Raw genomic sequence first — 17,869 nt, forward strand, 5'->3', positions numbered from 1 at the left:
AGGTATCTGTTATTTCCACGTTTCAATCGACGTTATCTGCTGCGCGGCGATTTTCGAACGACAGTTCACGGCACGGAAAAAGACGAAAGATAGCCGTTTGGAGGCAAGTCGGACGGATAGATTCGTTAGAAAGGATCGTTAAGATGATTAAGAGGATTAGATGCAAGGTAGTCTGGAAGGTGAGTTATAATTCATCGTTATCAAGAGTTCCGATTTATCCTTGCTTGCGGAGAGCTTGCGCAGGTTAGCGAAAGGTGAGCTTTAATAGCTCGCTAAAAATACCAATCTCCATGCGGACGTTATTTTCTGCTGGAACGTGCAACGATCGATCGAATTAAGGTGGTTTCGAGGAGAAAATGTAAGATGAATCCCTCGTCGTCTCTCTATCTACCTTCTGTTACAAATATAAAACCATAATTAATAAGTGGAAGTGGATAGAATGGCGAATTGCGAAGTTTCATAGGCTTTCCGTTGGACGATCCTATGTTTCGTGTCACGAGGAACAGGGACTGGGGCGAGAACGAGAATAGGAAACTGTGTCGACCACACGTTACATGGAAGGACGTTTCGTGTTCAACTGACGCGATCATAGGGAATTTGATAGAATCAGAATACCATAATCGTATCGATAGAATTGGATTCGCTGTCGAGAGCAAGACGCTGTTGAAATTTCCAGCATTTTCATTGAGGATTTTCGCGAGAAAAACACGAAGACCGTGTTGGAACGTCCGCAGCTGGTCGGTGGCGCGTGCGCACCGCGACGCAACACCCTCACCGACACCCTTCGAGAACTAGAACCAACCCCACCTCCGGTGGAAGCACGGACGGGCTTTCTAGCTTTCTTTCTCGGTCGCCCCGCACTCTCGACGACGCCTAAAAAGTACTCGAGTCGCACAATTGGGTCAGGGAACCACGCGTACAATCCGCGATCGAAGCACTGCCAGCAACGTCCACTGTCTTATAGCTTTCTTCTAGCAATTCACATTCCTCCGACCGTCTTTCTCATTCCGAGGGCCACAGGCGAAAAATGTCGTATAACTTCGACAACGAAAGATCTTATGAAATAAAATGCGACGCTACTCGGGACTAGATTAAATTGAGAATAGATTAAAACAGAAATGGAAATTGTATAGTAGAAAAAAAAAAGAAAAGATCTACGGCGATATATAAGAAGGAGGTTGGAAACGGTTAAATAAGGGCAAAGGGTGGTTTCTCCAGAAAATACCACTTTACCATCTCGCTCCTTCCGTAGTGGACTGGTCGAAGACGAAGAAGAAGAAGAAGAAGGAGAAAGAAATAGACAGAGGGAGGGACAGCCTTTCCGACTCGAGGATACTTCCTCGCTTTCCTGGAAACGACGACACTGACGGAACGGATCACTGGGAAGAACTGCTTCGCGCTGATTCCGCGAGAGTTCGACGTGCAAAGAAAGTAAGACAGAGAGACAGACAGAGAGAGAGAGAGAGAGAGAGAGAGAGAGAGAGCGCTGAGAGCACAACCCTTCCTTGTCTCCGTACGCCTTTCTCTCTCGCTCTCTCCCACTCTCCTCCTCCTACCCCCTCGATCGAAGCTCCTCTTTAGCAGTGGTTACACCACAGACTCGCCTCTCTTTCTCTCTCTCTCTCACTCTCTCTCTATCGCGCCCTCTTTCTGTTCCTTCTTCCTGGCCCTTTCTTCTGTTTCTGTCTGATTTCCCAAAACCTGTTCGTTTGACAGCCTGTGAAGTCACTACACAGTGAAAAAGAGATTGTCACGAAGAGGAGTCGAATTAAGAATGCGAAAGAATGCGACTGAGCGGATGTCCACAAGAGATATCGAGAGGAATTCCAACAAACAGACAAACAGACGTGTGACACGCACCGTTATTATTTCTATCACGTCCTGTCGTCCGCGACGGAGAGACCGATTCTCTAACGAGCGTTCTTCCGACCTCTAAAACCCATTCACGCTAGCCACTCATACTCTATGCCTCTCGCTCTTTCCTTCCTACTTTATCTCGCTCTAAATCTCGCTCGTTCTTACCGTCTCGATCTTTCTCTAGCTATCTATCTTTCTCTCTCACGCACGCATTCTACGAACGCACATATATCACACGTATACGTAACGCGCACACAGAGAAAGCCACACGCACACACACACGCATACACGCGTACACTATTGGCGTATCTGGCTAACTGTCAAAGAGGGACAGAGATAGAGATAGAACTCGACAAAGCAGGATAAAGCTTGTGACACGCTCTGGCTACAAAGCGAAGATTTTCGTTGGTTCAGAAAACTCGAAGAGATGGACTTGTGCGTCTAAGCAATCACAAACCTTGTCACCCATGGCTGCGGCGAGAGAGGTGTTCGATGAGATAGAAGGTTAACAGCGCGGCTTCGAGTGGACCAGAGACTGACTGGCGTTTCGAGTCGTCGAGGACCGCCGGCATCATCGACCCGTCCTCTCCCACCAAAGCTCACGGTTCCCCCACCAACGGCCGACCGTCCCTCACCCGACCAACCCGCTCCGCACAGACACCGTAGTCATCCCCACCACTGCGTCGCTCTCGATTCACCCCCATTCCTGTGCCGCGCACCTCCAGCGCCACCACCCAAAGCGTCGCCAAGACCTCGTATAGGGAACCTACGGCCTAGCCACTACTATACCTCGCTACACTTCTTTCCAATCGTTCCTGTATCTTCAAGTATCAGTTATAATAGTAGATTTGATAAAAACTATTGGAATTATGTATCGAATAACGTAGATTCTCTTAGTCGCGGGATTCCGTTACTAGCCTGTCCCTTTGTTACCAGTTAAGACATCGTACAAGGGCGTCTAGGCGATCGCCACCAAGGTATCACGCTTGTTTCCGCAAATTCCTATATCTACGAAATAACAGTTTTAGTACGTAGATCTGCGCTAACGATGATCAGAATCGAACATTAGAATTCTTAGATTATTTAATTGTAGAGTTCCGTAGCAGTCAAACGGCCGTGCCAAGGCTTGCATCTAGGTGCAAATAGCAGGAAATCACGTAAATAATTAAATCCACGCTTCCACGTTCTATTTATCCGGATTGTTATATGGCACGCGGTAAGCGTTTTTACGGAGTAAATAACACATCGATTCGATTCTGATGCAATCCCTATATCCTTACGACTCCGCCTATGCATTACAGATTGTGCTATCGACCATGAGCTCGAGGTTCGTGTATTACGTATTTCTCGCCGTAAAAATTCCGGCATATTTAAAACGGTCGAAAATCCTGTCAGCCACGGTTGTACAAATTTTCCTACGACCAAATTGCTGGAAAACTCGCAAGGGTGAGGAAGGAGCGTGACCGTCGCTTCGCGGAGCCCCCCCCCCCCGCCGCCGCGACCAACCACCACTCCCCGTGGCACCGTTCGAACCCCTAGCCTAGAGATGCCCGTTTCTACCTCCAAACACCACGGCGCACGCTCCGACGTCGCCTCAGTGACTCTCAACTACCGTTCACCGTGTCTGCGATATTCTCTTCCGTCTACACGTCGCTCCCTGGGGAAATTTTTCGGCGAGAACTGTGCCGTGACAGAGGGTTAATTGGGCAAGACCAAGAAATACTGGCCTCGCCGAGTCGATCGTGCTTCCGTGGCGCTGCGAACGGGATTACCGTGTCGCGATCTATGATAGACGATGGTTTAATGGCTCTGGGGACGCTTCTTCGTGAACTGGGACAATCCTAGGTGAATTAAGAATTTAGTGTTTTGCGGTGGAATCGAAGGAGGAGGATTGTTAGAGTACGTTCTAGAATTTTACATTTAGCATGGTGTTGCTGTTTGTGAACGACAATATCGGGGCGAAGATTGGTAGGAGGATTGTCGAAGAGGACTGATGTATAGGATTTTACTTTTTTATGCAGTGCATCGTTGTTCGTAAGAGGAATGTAAGGCAAGTGGGACGATATCGGATGAGTTAAGAATTTACCGTTTAGTGTCTGAGACGGTGAAGTTATTTATTATATTTATTTATGTATTATTAATGAAAGTATCGTTGGTATTTTGTACATTAAAGAATAAGAAAGAAGATTCTATCATAGGGATTGATGTTTGTTAAAGGAAATTCGATTCGATCCGGTAGACAATACAGCAGGCTCCTCAGTTTCCGCAAGTGGGACAGCTATTATTTCCAGTATCTATCTTACTTTTTGCAAAAAAAAAAAAAAAAAAGACATCGTTGCTTTTCATACGGCGAAGAAGGAAAGTCGTTTGTCAAAGAAAATCCAATTTAATCCAAACGGCAGAACAGAAGGATCTTAAATTTTCCAAAAGTGGATCTACTTGCAACTTATATTTTAGTTTCTACAAGAAACGTCGTTTTGTATCATTTAACCTATAAATAGGAGAATAAATATACATAAAGAGAGAAAAAAAAAGAAAAAGAACGAGATCGGTGTTCGTCACAGAAAATCTGCTCCACGAGCGATCCACGAAACAGTAGAGAAGGTTCCTAAATTTCCGGAAGTAGGACACCTACATACATTTCTAACCTCAATTCTAGTCTTTCCTCTTTCAACGGACATTACTTATTTATAAATCATAGAATAAACGGCGAAGGAAAGGATTCGATAAAGAAAATCCGATTAGTATCAAGAGACCAGTAAAGAAGGTTCGTAAAATTTTTACACGACAAAAGGAAAGACCGAGCAAGAATGAGAACCACTGAAACGCGATCCGTGCTACTGGGCTACGCGCCACACGGCGCTTTGGCCGACCGACCGACTCTACCCGCACACGATCCTCCTTCTCCCTCCGCCGTTATCCGGCTCGCACTCTCTGTCTCTCTTTGTCTCTCTCATTTTCTACGTCTCTCTACGCTGTACCGGTTCCCTGCCTCGCTACGCCATGCAAATCTTCCGTCTTGCACGTTATGAGGAACGAGCCCTGTCTCTTCTTCCGAGTTTAACCGGAGACCACGCCGCGATCCAAGGGATCCCGTTTCCTGTTCGTTCTTCGGGATGATCGAGCGGCCTGCATTATTCCATGCCTTGCATTACGGCCACGAGCTTCTAATCATCAGTTTTCAGCCACCATTTCCATCATGAAATTTAGAGTCGGAAAATCCTGGAAAATTTGAAAGAGAAAGCGATCCTGAAATATTTCGGCGAAAAAGTTAGGGATAGATAACATTGAACGTTTTAGAGATCTGAAAGAGGAAGCCAGGCAGATAAGATTGATAATTCTTTGGAATTTGAGTAAAGATGCCAGACAAATAAGGAAGGAAAACGAGGAAGCTAGGAAAGTAAAATTGAAAAATTGAAAATTTTGAAGAATAATCGGGACAGATAAAGCTGCGAATCCTCGAGAATTTGCGAGAAGAAGATACATATATAAAATTGAAAATCGTGTGAAATGCCGGAAGAAGGTCAGAGAAGTAAAATCGAAGGTAGTTGAAAATTTGTAAAAACGCGTAGAAAGCATGTCATAAGTTGATCGTGCTTCGTGCCAAAAGGAAAAAGGATAATTCCTGAGAAGCTTTGAACAGGAACGAATGCTTTGTTAGGATGATTTGATACGAGTGGAAATTTTCCAAAGCAATTTGCGAACATCCTCGCTGTATTGCCTTCTATTGCCCCTGTTTTCATTAGCCTGGTCAGCAGAAGGTAGGATCGAATGCACTCTTCTCCGATGATCTTAACACGATTGAAAATCAGGAAAAAAGTGGGGCTTGGAGAACAGACGCTGAATCGTTCGTTGGTGTTTTATACCGTTCGCTTTCTTGTAAAAGGAGGAAGGTCATTTATTGAACCCTTTGAGTTTTAGAAACGCCGGACTCGTGCGAGTAATCTGAGATTTAAAATGTATTCTTCTGTAAAAGGAAAAAGGAACAAGACAAATTCTGTAAAACAAAGAATCTAACTTATCACGTTTTTCTCCAAGCTCTTCGTACGTAAAGTTTTAGAACATGTAGAGAGAATATTATATAAAGATCATTAGCACGCAGGCGCGATTTTCAACCTGTGTGTAGCAAACATTTAAAAAATGTGCAATACCTGAGTATTTAGCCAGAAGCACCGACTTCTTTTTCCTCTTAGACTTTCAAATGAGTCGTTCTTAGGCTAACGCGGTTAACTCCGTTTTTCTTCATTTTTCCAATTTCACTGCCGAAACGCTCGATCGACGCTTATGTTTCATTTATGTATAATCTAATCGATCTCTGCCTATTGTTCCGCGGAGTAAGTTCAATTTGACAAATGAGGCGAATGCCCTCCTATCTTGAACATATATTTTTTAGCGTGACGCGAAATTTTAGTAACTAGTACACTGCGGATTTACATGCATTTATGCAAAATTTAAGAATACGAAAATGCACACAATATGCATAACGTACAAAAAAAAGATACGAAGCTTCCAACGTAGCATATTCGTTACAATCTCTGTTAGACGAAACAAGTTTCTATTTAAAGCCTGTTCCTTTACTCGCGCCCATAAAAATGTCAATTCGCAGAAAAATGCACACTCTAATAATTAGTTTCTTTTTTCATGTGGCCCATGAGGTGGAAACGGTGGAAAATTATTGACGATACACCAGCATCGTAGGTAATGAGAATCGGGTGTGAAGGGAACGTGTTGGAAGCAAAACCAAAGCCGTGTCTTTCACCTGAACGCCTTATGGACGGTCCTCTAATGGATTACTTGGGGAACAGCGATAACTCTATGCTTGAGAGACTTGGAAGACAATCTTGGCAGAAACTAGCGTAGCAAGTGCTGGATAAGGTAAAAGAGGAATAATAATAGAGGTTGTGTCTATAAACGTCTGATTGTAATATTCGAATTTGTAATTCTATTGCAATTCTGGATGCAGCTGCATTTGCCACATGTGGTCTTTACGACGTATAAAGACGACGGTATTTTCAGACTATAGAACAATTTCCTATTGTTAAGTTTTAAGGCTGGGCGCAGACGAATGACGTTATTGCAATTTTACAATGTTAATATTGCACGATTTGGTATTCTTCTATCTCCAATAACGAGATTGCACACACGTGTGCATTTTATTTTGGTTCTTCGTATTCTACTGGTACAACAACGTTAAGCATAATATGGAAAGTTGTTTTAATATCGTGTCACCGTTGAGAAATATAAAAGCAGGGAAGATTATGTAGAAATAAATTTACAACTATTCGTAACTTTTCCTTTGGCAGTAAAAGCCCGTGTTTTGAGAAATGTTCACGGTAAAGGTACATATGGTAGAAGTGCGAGGAGTTGAAATTAAACCGTAAAATCAGAAAACGATTAAAATCAAGGAAAAAGGATCGTTTTAATCAGTAGAATTATTTTTCTACCAGCTCTCCTGAAATTTCTCACTTACCATCCGATGGGAAAATTTTTTAAGCTCACAGGATCCTCGTTTTATAATTCTATCCAATCCTGCGCCGTCAATGTAATAACAAGATCGTATGGTCCTTTCCTGCTAAGCTCTTTACCAATTAACACACGAGTCCCTGAACGATGTAGACAAAAAGATATCGAACGAGGAAATATCCTAATATTTTCTTCCAACTATCGGTCGTTGCTCGGACGAGAAGAAAAGTCGAGATAAGATCGATTTCGATCGGAAACCGTAACATATCTCGGTCTCCTGCATTTTTCCATGGTTCTTCGTCGTGTGCACAGTGGCGCGGGTCTTTACGTTTCGCTAGAACGAAGAAAAGGAAATTGAATCGCGAGCCGCACCGGGTTTTCTCGTTGTCAGCGATTTAATCATCGGTCGACTATCAACGCCAGCCGACCATCCTTTCCGGGGGCTTTTCATTACGGTTCGTTAAAACGACGACTCGAGTCTAGTCGTTTCCAGGCACCGAGCCATCCTGGTGAGTCAGGTCATTGCCGGAATTACTTGATAATTACTTCTGACACTGGCGACACGAGAGAAAAGAAGAGAAGAAGTAATATCGATACTGAGAACAGGAGTTTTAAGAAGAATGGTTTCCCGGATATTAATGGCAAGATTAGGCGATCGTTGTGCTCGAAGATTAATTAGAGGGATGGAAAAGGAATTATTAAGCGTGGCCGTAATTGCTGCTCTTCGTTTCTATAGGCAGCCGATTGTAATATTTCGATTAAATTAAGTTTCAATTATTAAATTCAATTTTCAACTGGTATTTCGTTTCTACAAATATAGATGGATGGTTGTGGTGCTTCGATCAATTAAGCGTGATTTATCATTTGAAATACATTTCAAATATGTAAAATTAGTCGATCGCAATTAATGCTCCGTTTCTATATCGCTATGAACAAGGTAAGATCGTAATATGTGGATTAAAAAATGTACGTTTGAATCGTTAAATTTCATGTTCGCAGCATCTGTTTCTGTAGATAGAGGTTGCAAAATTTCGATCAAGTAGATGCGAGTTGTTATCCGCAATGTTTGAAATAAATAAAATTAATTGATCATAGTTTCGAGATTAATTGGCTGGATGAAGAACGTGTTATTAAGTATAATTATATTTGCTTCTCCGTTTCTATATATACAAGTGGGTGATTGTATTATTTGGGTTAAGTAGCTGCAAGCCATTATTTGTAGTATGGAAATTTTGTTGATGGAAGTGTGAAAGAATTTGACCAATCGCGGTTATTATTCTTGGTTACCTAAAACGCACAGCTCAGCTGCAGTAGAACGAGTACATTCCAGGTCAGACTTGAATTATCGCTTAATTAAAATTCAGAACGAAAAATAATTCAAAGCTGCATATATGGTACCGATATATTTATTATACGTGCAACACGATCACTCAATATTAATCATCGAAATAATATTCTAATGCAACAATTGAATTCCAAAAATTTAATTACCCAGCCTTATAGCGTTGTGCTCGAAATTACTTTGTTTTCCAACTAGAAATTGTACGTCATGCTATGCTTTCTTCTCTTTCCAACTATCATACACTGTCGTGCTGAACTATCAACTATACGACTCAAACATCATTCTCCACTTTCTCCCAATCGATCAGAGGAAGCGCGCCAAGAGCTAAATCTTCCTTTCCAAACCTAATTCACAAGGCTCACAACTGGAAGCGCGCTTGCTGCCAACTAAATCAACTGTCACAAACTTGGGACACCTGAGCACCGTCCCAGAACTCTCTTCCTCTGAATCGATCACACGAAGCTCACCAAGAACGAAACTCCCCTTGCAAACTTAATTTATCAGGTCCACGATCACGAATACGCTTTTGACCGCGTGAACCAACCGTCACAAACCTGGCCAACTGCTCCATCCTCGATTTCCCCTCGATCGATCACACGAAGCACACCAACGATAAAACTTCTCTTCCCAAGCCTGATTTACAAGATCCACAATTGCAAGTACACGCTTCCTGCCATTCGAACCATCAACTATCACAAACCTAGCCAGCTACTGCATCCAATTCCCCCTCGATCGATCGTACAAAGCACACCAAGTACGAAACTTCTCTTTCCAAACCTAATTTATAAGATGCACAATTAGAAGCCCTGGTTTCTTCTAACTTCCATTTCCAGCCGTTTCCTCTCATCTTACCCAACCGTCACAAACCTAATCACCGTTTATCCAACCTCGAAACCATTCGCCATCGTCTTCCAATCGATCATGCACTTTTAATCGTGTTCTCAAATACACGACCAGTCGTCCAATAACGCGAATCATCGAAAATACGGCTTGCCGATAAATAACACAAAAGCCAGCTCAAAGAGCAAAGAGCAAAATAGAAGGACAGAGAGAGAGAGAGAGAGAGAAAGAGAGAGAGAGAGGGAGGGAGGAATGGAGGGAGATGTGAGAGGGAGGGTGCGCGACACGATCATCAAAGCGTCAGCCAGATCGATGCTACGCGGGGGTGGAAGTACTTCCGCGGAACTGGGCTAGGCTAAAGTCCCTGAAACAACTCGTTACGTAACTTCCGGCGGCGTGCCGCCTTCGACAATGCGGCTCCTTCTTGCGGAGCAGCCATCGTTCTCGACGCTGGTTAACCCTCAAACGCTGCCACTGGGTCACTTTGACCCTACGCTGTTGTATAACGCGGACTGATACAGAGAAAAGTCGTAAAATCAGGTGGAAACGAGCACGTTGACGAGGTATCGGCAGAGGTTTCGGTTAATAAGAATCGACAGAAGTGCGAACAGAGATAATTACAAGGAGCTTGAAATGTTGGCACGTTGGAAAAAGATTCCTTCGGTCAACGGGGTCAATGTACGACATGCAACTATTCCATAGACAATGCAACTGTGGAATATCAGTGCAGAATGTTACATTTTAGAACATGAAATTCTATAGAAGTACAGATTTCTGGTCGAATCGTAACATCGTTCCGCCGGTTTTCCATCCGTTGAAATATCGCTAACAATATATGTATTGTTTATATTTTGCATATTCTTTATATTAGGTTGTCCGAAATGTTTCTTTCGTTTTATGTGGAAATAACAGACGCACAACGTTTTCTGTTTTATATTATTTTCGAATTACGTACGATCCATTTTGTTCTGTCGAGATAAACACCGTGACGTTTCACAGACTTGGCTTCACGTTTGTATAAAGGCGCGCTGTTGTAAAAAAACATGTTGCAATTAACAGTTAGTTTGCTGCAACAAAAACTTGTATTATATAAAAAATTCTCAGAATTTAGCAGTTTCCGATAAATATATTCTTTAAATTTTCGAAATGTATACTGCTTCAAAGCACAGGCGATGTACGCATTTTAAAATTCTACATCATCCAGAAAACAACAGAAATAGAAAATTTACCAATACGAATAATAACGTTAATAAAAATTTCTTATTCGTAATCGCTGCCGTGTGTACGTTCAGGATCATTTTCATCCATCCCCTCGAGCTGTCTGGCGTGGCAGAGTTAAAAAGTAAACCCCTTCCTGTTTGTCGGACACGCCGACCATAAAAGAGGCAGAGAGTCGATGGTCGTTCGCCGGAATCGATAACGCGTAACAGACGTCTCTAGAATGGTGAAATATTAGAGAAAAGAAAATTGTCTATTCGTCGTTGTCGCTGGGAGAGGACGTCGGTAGGTCGAAGTAAAGAAATTTGGCGGATTTCTTTGGGAAAACTGAAGGAAACCGGTGAATCCTGGGTGGTTACGTAACACGCGGAAAATAGTCCGTTTCACGAAACTCTGGAGAGCCCCGTGATTCGAACACACTTTCCACTCGCCTCCATTCTAAGCTTCGAACTGAGCCAAGGTAGGCGGACAGTTCGCTCTTGTGTTTCATTTTGCCGGTGACTTTTTCACAATTTATGGTGATTCCCTACGCAATTGAAAATATTCGTGAATATTTTAATAAAATTCGTCACGGTTGATACGTCCGGAGAACGGAACGTGCGACAACGTTTCATTTTTAAATTGAATTTAGCGAAATTTAATTAGATGCCGCGTGATTTGCGATGCTTCAGGTAGAATTTATGAATTTTATGGACCGTTGATCGAGATTTATTAACTTTGCATATTCGCTGTGTTCCGGTCTAGAATGTATGAAATTCATCCAGCTCTCGATTAAAATTCACAAGATTTCCAGTCTCTCAATTGAAAGCTGTAACACGCGTGGAAAGTAACTTGAATTTTGCTGAAACTAGCGTGCTTCCGATCAAAACCCAGGAAACTCGAACGAGCGTAAAAATTGTAGAATTCTATAATTATAATCTCAAATACGATATTCCAAGTGCAATGTCAGACTTCCAAACGATTCACCGAATACTCGAAATTCCGCTCGATATACCAAAATTTGCCACACTTCGACCAGAATTCGAGGAATTATTTAAAATAGAGACTTACCGATCCATCGTCGGAATTCTTCAAAATCGCCAACTTGCAAATTTAAACCCCGTGGAATTCAGTAAATTGTACGCTATCAGCGACTCTTCAAGCCAACCATTCATCCCCTCGAAGCCTTAATCGAGCGCTATGGCGACCAAATCACCCACATACAGCCGAGTCAATTTGTTTGAACGAGCGCAACACACTGGACGAGTAAGCTCGATACAAAAAGGATTGAGAGAAAGTACGAAAAGGACTTAATGAAAAATACAGCGTAAATGGTGGATTTCGTAGAAAAATGGCGGAAGTGTAGGGTGTGCAATGGGTGAAAGAAGGAAGGCGGCCAGACATTGTGAAGGTTCATCCGATCGTTGATAATCGAGCAACGTTCCACGTCAAAGGGACGGTACAGTGTCACGGGACACTCGTCACTGTCACACGAGCCGACCACAGAGGTGTGAACTTGAAACGATGCTGGCAAAACTGACCAGTCAACCTTGACACAGTTGCCCGTTCGTGATTTGTCGCACAAATTAAATTTGCATAAGCAGCACTCCGCCGATTAGACAGACCCCGACATGTTCTATGCCAACTCGTTTCAAAACAAGATATCGAGGCGCCGTTAGATCGACGCCACTATTCTTTCGTATCTCTCCTTTAACTCCGTTCCTTCTCCGCTTTCAGTTCTATCTTCTAATTGCAAAATAAAGCGAGTCATCGAGTTTCTATGTTATGCCAATTAAGAATTTCTGCGAATTTCATCACACGATGATGAGACATGGGAAGTAAAATATATCCGCGACTTTTGTTCGAAATTTCAAAATAAGCCACGTGGCTAAGGTAATGGGAATCTCTGTCATCTCTTGCGAAATTACCAGCTGCCCCGAATTTAATAATATCCCATTAAATTATCGATACACGCGCACCGAACCGAACGCTTTTATTCCAAATTTTCATTTAGCCACCTTCGTTAACCGGCGAACCCACCCTTCTAACTCAAACACAGAAAATTATTAAATTTCTATCCTATATCTGCTATACGTATAGTTTCTTAGCAAATTAACAGAAATTATTCGTAATATCCGATATTACGAACATCGAACATCGATATACGATATAAAATATATTGGTTTGGCAACTAAGTGATTGCGGATTTTCTCGATACCACCTAACCACAAAATCCGCAATCACTTAGTTGCCAACCCAATACGTACAAAAATTCCTGCTCTTCCCGCGTTTGTTATATAAACGAAGGGAGCCGGATAAATATATATCACAAACCGATACTTCGATCGAATACGGGCCATTTGAAAGAGATCGCTTGCAATTAATGTTTCTTCCAGAAGGACACATCCTGTGCACGAACATGACGTAATTAGCATGCGCGGATGTGACAAAAAGCGATCGTTCGACTAATTGGTCGTCTAGTCGACACGAAAGTAGTTTAACGATTAACGCGTGAGTCATTAAATACCATTCGCATATAGCAAAGGACGTGTGTACACGTTGTGCACGTCTCTATTAACGTCTGTGATACCGCACGAATTTGATTCGCAGGAAATGAATCATGTTTCGTGGCCCCTTTCCTCCCTCGTATCGCGCGTATTACGCTCGCCAGCCCGCCAGTCTCTCCCTCTCTCTCTCTCTCTCTCTTTCTCTCTCTCTAATAATTCTCTTCTCTCTAACCCTTGTCACTGTTTCTTTCTCTTTCTTCACGTTGCTGCGCTATATTGTGTTACCCCGCGTTGCCTTTCGTTATGAAAACCGTACACAGCGGAAGCGAGATTGCGCAATCACGCGTGGCACGATGAATTTTCGCCGGAATTTTTCCCACCATGGCGCATCGCCGAGAGAAAGAGCTGGCGATTCTCGCAAGTTAAACGAACGAAATAAGCGGCGTTGGGGGTTGGCAGTTTTTAAAATTGAAACGCAAGTAAGGTATTTGGATTACACGACTCGCGGAAGCGTTGTATGAAGGTAGCCGGCTGGCGATCAAAGAGAACGCGTGGGTTCGAGCGAGCAACCAGGGTAAATGAAAATTTCGAATGAAAGCGCTGCCTCCCGAGTATCGATACTCTAATCGTCTATCGCACGTTACTGGATTCGTAGAAGCTGCTCATTCTGCAAGAAGGCAGAAATTTAATGATCTGCGATATTTTACGTTGAAGCGGTAGCGGGCTGATTTAAACGCTTTGCAAATTGCAATTAAAAATTCAACGTACGGTTAGGGCAGATCTGGAAGCTTCGAAATTCAGGGTACAATATCAGAGCGGAAATTTAGAATAGATTTGAGAACGGAAATTTTTAATTACTTTATTCATTTAATATATATATATATATATTAACGAGGGTAAATGAAAATTTGGAACGGAAGCGCCGATTGGTTCTTTTATATTGATACTTTAATCGGTTATCGGATAGTATCTAATTTGGAAAAGTTATTCGTTGTGTAAGGAGGGAGAAGTTTCACGACGATTTGCGATATTTTCTATTTAAGTGATAGATAAGGGTAGATTTAGAAACTTGCAAATTAGATTAAATTTGAGAATGGAACTTTTTCAACGACTTTGTTAACGAGGGTAAGTGAAAGTTTGAGAACGTTGCTGCGATGTCGAAATGCAGCGTACAATGTGTTTCTGTGTTTTTGCCAATTTTCATGTTATTTTCCTTCTTCAAATTTATCTTTTCCACGCGAAAAGAACGTACTGAATATTCTATCATTCATACGAAGATATTTAAATAATTCAATTTAATTTCAATTTAAATATCCAATCAACCGCATTAATATAAAATGTATATTCGTAAAAAAGGCTACCAAATAATATTCCAATTATAAATTTAAACTTGTTATCTGATACAAATTATAATACCTTAATGTAGTTACACGACCTGATCAAATTAAAATAGCAGAATGTAATAGGGAAACTTCGAATGGATTACAACGTTTCATTATTTACCCAACTACCTTTCTTTTATTTTTAAACAAATACGTAAATCTTCGAACGAAAAGAAAAGTAAAAAACACTTTTATCTTTTCCACGCGAAAAGAACGTATTGAATATTCTATCATTCATACGAAGATATTTAAATAATTCAAATTAATTTCAATTTAAATATCCAATCAACCGCATTAAGATAAAATGTATATTCGTAAAAAAGGCTACCAAATAATATTCCAATTATAAATTTAAACTTGTTATCTGATACAAATTATAATTCCTTAATGTAGTTACACGACCTGATCAAATTAAAATAGCAGAATGTAATAGGGAAACTTCGAACGGATTACAACGTTTCATTATTTACCTAACTACCTTTCTTTTCTTTTTTAAACAAATACGTAAATCTTCGAACGAAAAGAAAAATAAAAAAACACTTGTACGTACAACAAAGCAAAACGTTAAAAGTATACGAAATGTCTCGAACGACACTGAAGTTATTGTTTGAGATAAATTGTTTAAAGCGCGATTTAAGAAAACATTTTGCGGGCGTGGAAGTCAATTCTGAGGACTTTTTAACTACGAGAAAAAACATATAATTTTCTACCTAATAATCATAAACCGGATTTTTCTCCGTAAACTGACTATCCGAAAGATCGTGTAGAGGAAACGTGACATTTCGAAAATTTCTCAAAAGCCTGTCTCGTCCCATCGCTCGGTTAACGCCGCATTCTCCTATCAACAAAACGAACAAACGTTTCGTTGCATCGTATCTCATTCGGCGAACAGCGAATGGAAAATGCAAATGAAGTCTTCGTTTATTCGAAAGTTTATTACAGTGTACCGTAATTAGCTCTATTACTGGCTGCTTATTTTAACGATAATGGCGCGTGTCAGTGGAACAATAGTAGTAATATTCGCGTTGTTGTCGTCGACGTTCGTAGCAACGTTTCGAGATAAACGACGGATCGTGGGTGCTGTATTTTAAAATAATAACAGGGGAATTATGGTTTCTAGGTTTGTAAAGATATCGTCGAAAGAGGAGGAATAAAGGTAGAGACGAGACACAGGGGCTGCAGACAGATAACCACTTGACGACTCGAATGCAACGGGGGATGAACGACGGGGGGGGGGGGGGGAAAAGGAGAGAACAAGCGTCGTAAGCCTTTCGATAGCTACGACTCGTCGTCCATAGTCACAGATCGATACTTCAAACTGGTCTTGCATTTCCAGAAGAAGAATAAGAGAAACTGTTGTTCCACTTTGTTACCATTTTACTTGTCACTTTTCCAAGTTGTTGTGTTTCGTTTAATGAAAAATATCGTGCGCGATCGTTCGATCGCTGTTAGAAATTTTACCGCGAATGATTCCTTCAAAATATCGCGTTTTATGAGAATATCGTATTGTATTTATTTATTGTATTTAGTGAATGTAACTTTTGTACGAGTTGCTTTTTATTGCGAATCCGTCCAATTATTATTAGCGATCAATATTTCTGCGTACGGTGGCCACAAACGGTATTTGCCCTTATTTTCCAATTAAATGATTTTTTATTAAATTGTACATTTCATTCGCGCAGTGACGAATTTTTGGAATCGTATGAAAACACTACTATACAATACGAGATTTACCATAGTCGGATTTAATTAGCTGGCATGTAAATGCAATGATAAATGCATCGATGTGTAAATATTTCTTACAGTCACGTACTATTTCATAGTTTTCCAAATTCGTGCGTCTTGTATTCGCAAATAGCACGTTGCTTTGTTACAGGCGAGCAACGAAGGGTGTGAGAAGCTTAAGAGAGGAACAATTGTTATTGCAATAAGAGCAAGTGATTTTTATAAATTTCTTTTTTTTAGACTAGCTATTAGTTACGCGGGAATAGAGCTTTCTAGGATGTAAATATAGTCCTGAAATACAAATGCAATTTTCTTTCATTTCAATTCTTATCGTTCATTAACTTTGCAAATTGCAACGTCTAATAACTTTGTAAAGCAACGTGCACCGATAGCTGGCGATTGTTGAAAATTGATTAATCAATTTCGGGCGAAGCTTCGTTCACTTTGTCACGAATTTCTCCAGGGATCGAATCTCAAAGTCTTCTTCGATTATTTATTTATAATACATCTTTAAACAGTATAATCCAATTTATCGAGAAAAAGACACGTCTTTCTTCTACGCGCCACAGCTTTCCAATTTTTCACGTTTCTCTTCCCAAGGTAGCTTCGATCCCAACGTGAACTATCGAACTTTAAGAAAACTTCTTAACTTCTGCATTCCGATGACAGATACCGCGCGTCAACAACGGTTACATCGTCCAAGATGATCGCGACATTTGTACAATATAAACGATAAATTATAAGACGAACTGAAATGAAAGAATCACGTTTGTACATCCAGCCTATCTATCTACTGGATTGGCAACTAAGTGATTGCGGATTTTGTCAATACCAACTAATGACAAAATCCGCAATCACTTAGTTGCCAAACCAATCCCATCCCAAAAGCTTCTAGTCGCATATAACCGATAGTTGGCGTTTCAAAAGATCCGTAAATATCGCTTGTCTTCGTCGTTGTCGCGCGAGAATCTCTGTTGAGGTTGACTAATAGAGGAACGAGAGGATGAGTACTAGAAGAATATATTGAAATAACTACAGGTATAAGTGTAGGTATAGCATATGTTGATCCAGATCCTCTCTCTCTCAGTGTTACGATACAATAGAAGGATGATAGGCAGCACGTTCGTGTATTTATAGCAAAGGACATTAGCGAAGAAGCTAACCTTGGTGTTTAGCTGTAGCTGAAGGCTACAAGAAACAGCAACAGAAATCTATTTGTAGCTATTTCGTTTCTAGACCTTGTAAACCAAAAACAAAATTTATATTCAAGGACGCAATAACATGGACCTCTCCTTATTTTAAATCTTTTTTCACTAAATTCTATACCCTTCGTAACAGCTCCGTCTCCAGGTCACGGATATACAAAGGAAAGGAGTGTGTAGAGTTTTTCTTGCAGTAATTACTTCAACATAATCTCCTCCTAGACTTTCAACGATAGTGGCGATTATCACCAGGAAATTTAACGCCGATCCTCCCTTTTCACGGTTGCTTATTTAATCTCGCGGAACGTGCCTCGTTCTTCAACGTTCAGCTACGAGCACTTGTTTATTTGTACG

At 41.2% G+C, this 17,869-nt stretch overlaps 1 protein-coding gene across 8 annotated transcripts in view; it reads right to left on the minus strand.

Annotated features, from left to right (window-relative positions):
- The window catches only part of LOC122567594 (sodium/potassium-transporting ATPase subunit alpha), a 168,995-nt gene that overhangs the window by 68,800 nt on the left and 82,326 nt on the right, over nucleotides 1-17,869 (minus strand). Inside the window, exon 1 of one of the 8 annotated variants that reach the window (XM_043726326.1) lies at nucleotides 2,315-2,449. The exons of 4 other annotated variants lie outside the window; for them this stretch is intronic. In XM_043726326.1, coding sequence (XP_043582261.1) covers nucleotides 2,315-2,326 — 12 coding nt within the window. In that variant the 5' untranslated portion in view covers nucleotides 2,327-2,449. Of the gene's footprint in view, nucleotides 1-1,233; nucleotides 1,383-2,314; nucleotides 2,450-17,869 lie in introns of those variants that run through there. 3 more of the 8 variants (XM_043726323.1, XM_043726327.1, XM_043726324.1) reach the window with 3 other exon arrangements.

Source organism: Bombus pyrosoma, linkage group LG5, assembly GCF_014825855.1.
Source record: "Bombus pyrosoma isolate SC7728 linkage group LG5, ASM1482585v1, whole genome shotgun sequence".
Lineage (NCBI taxonomy): Eukaryota > Metazoa > Arthropoda > Insecta > Hymenoptera > Apidae > Bombus > Bombus pyrosoma.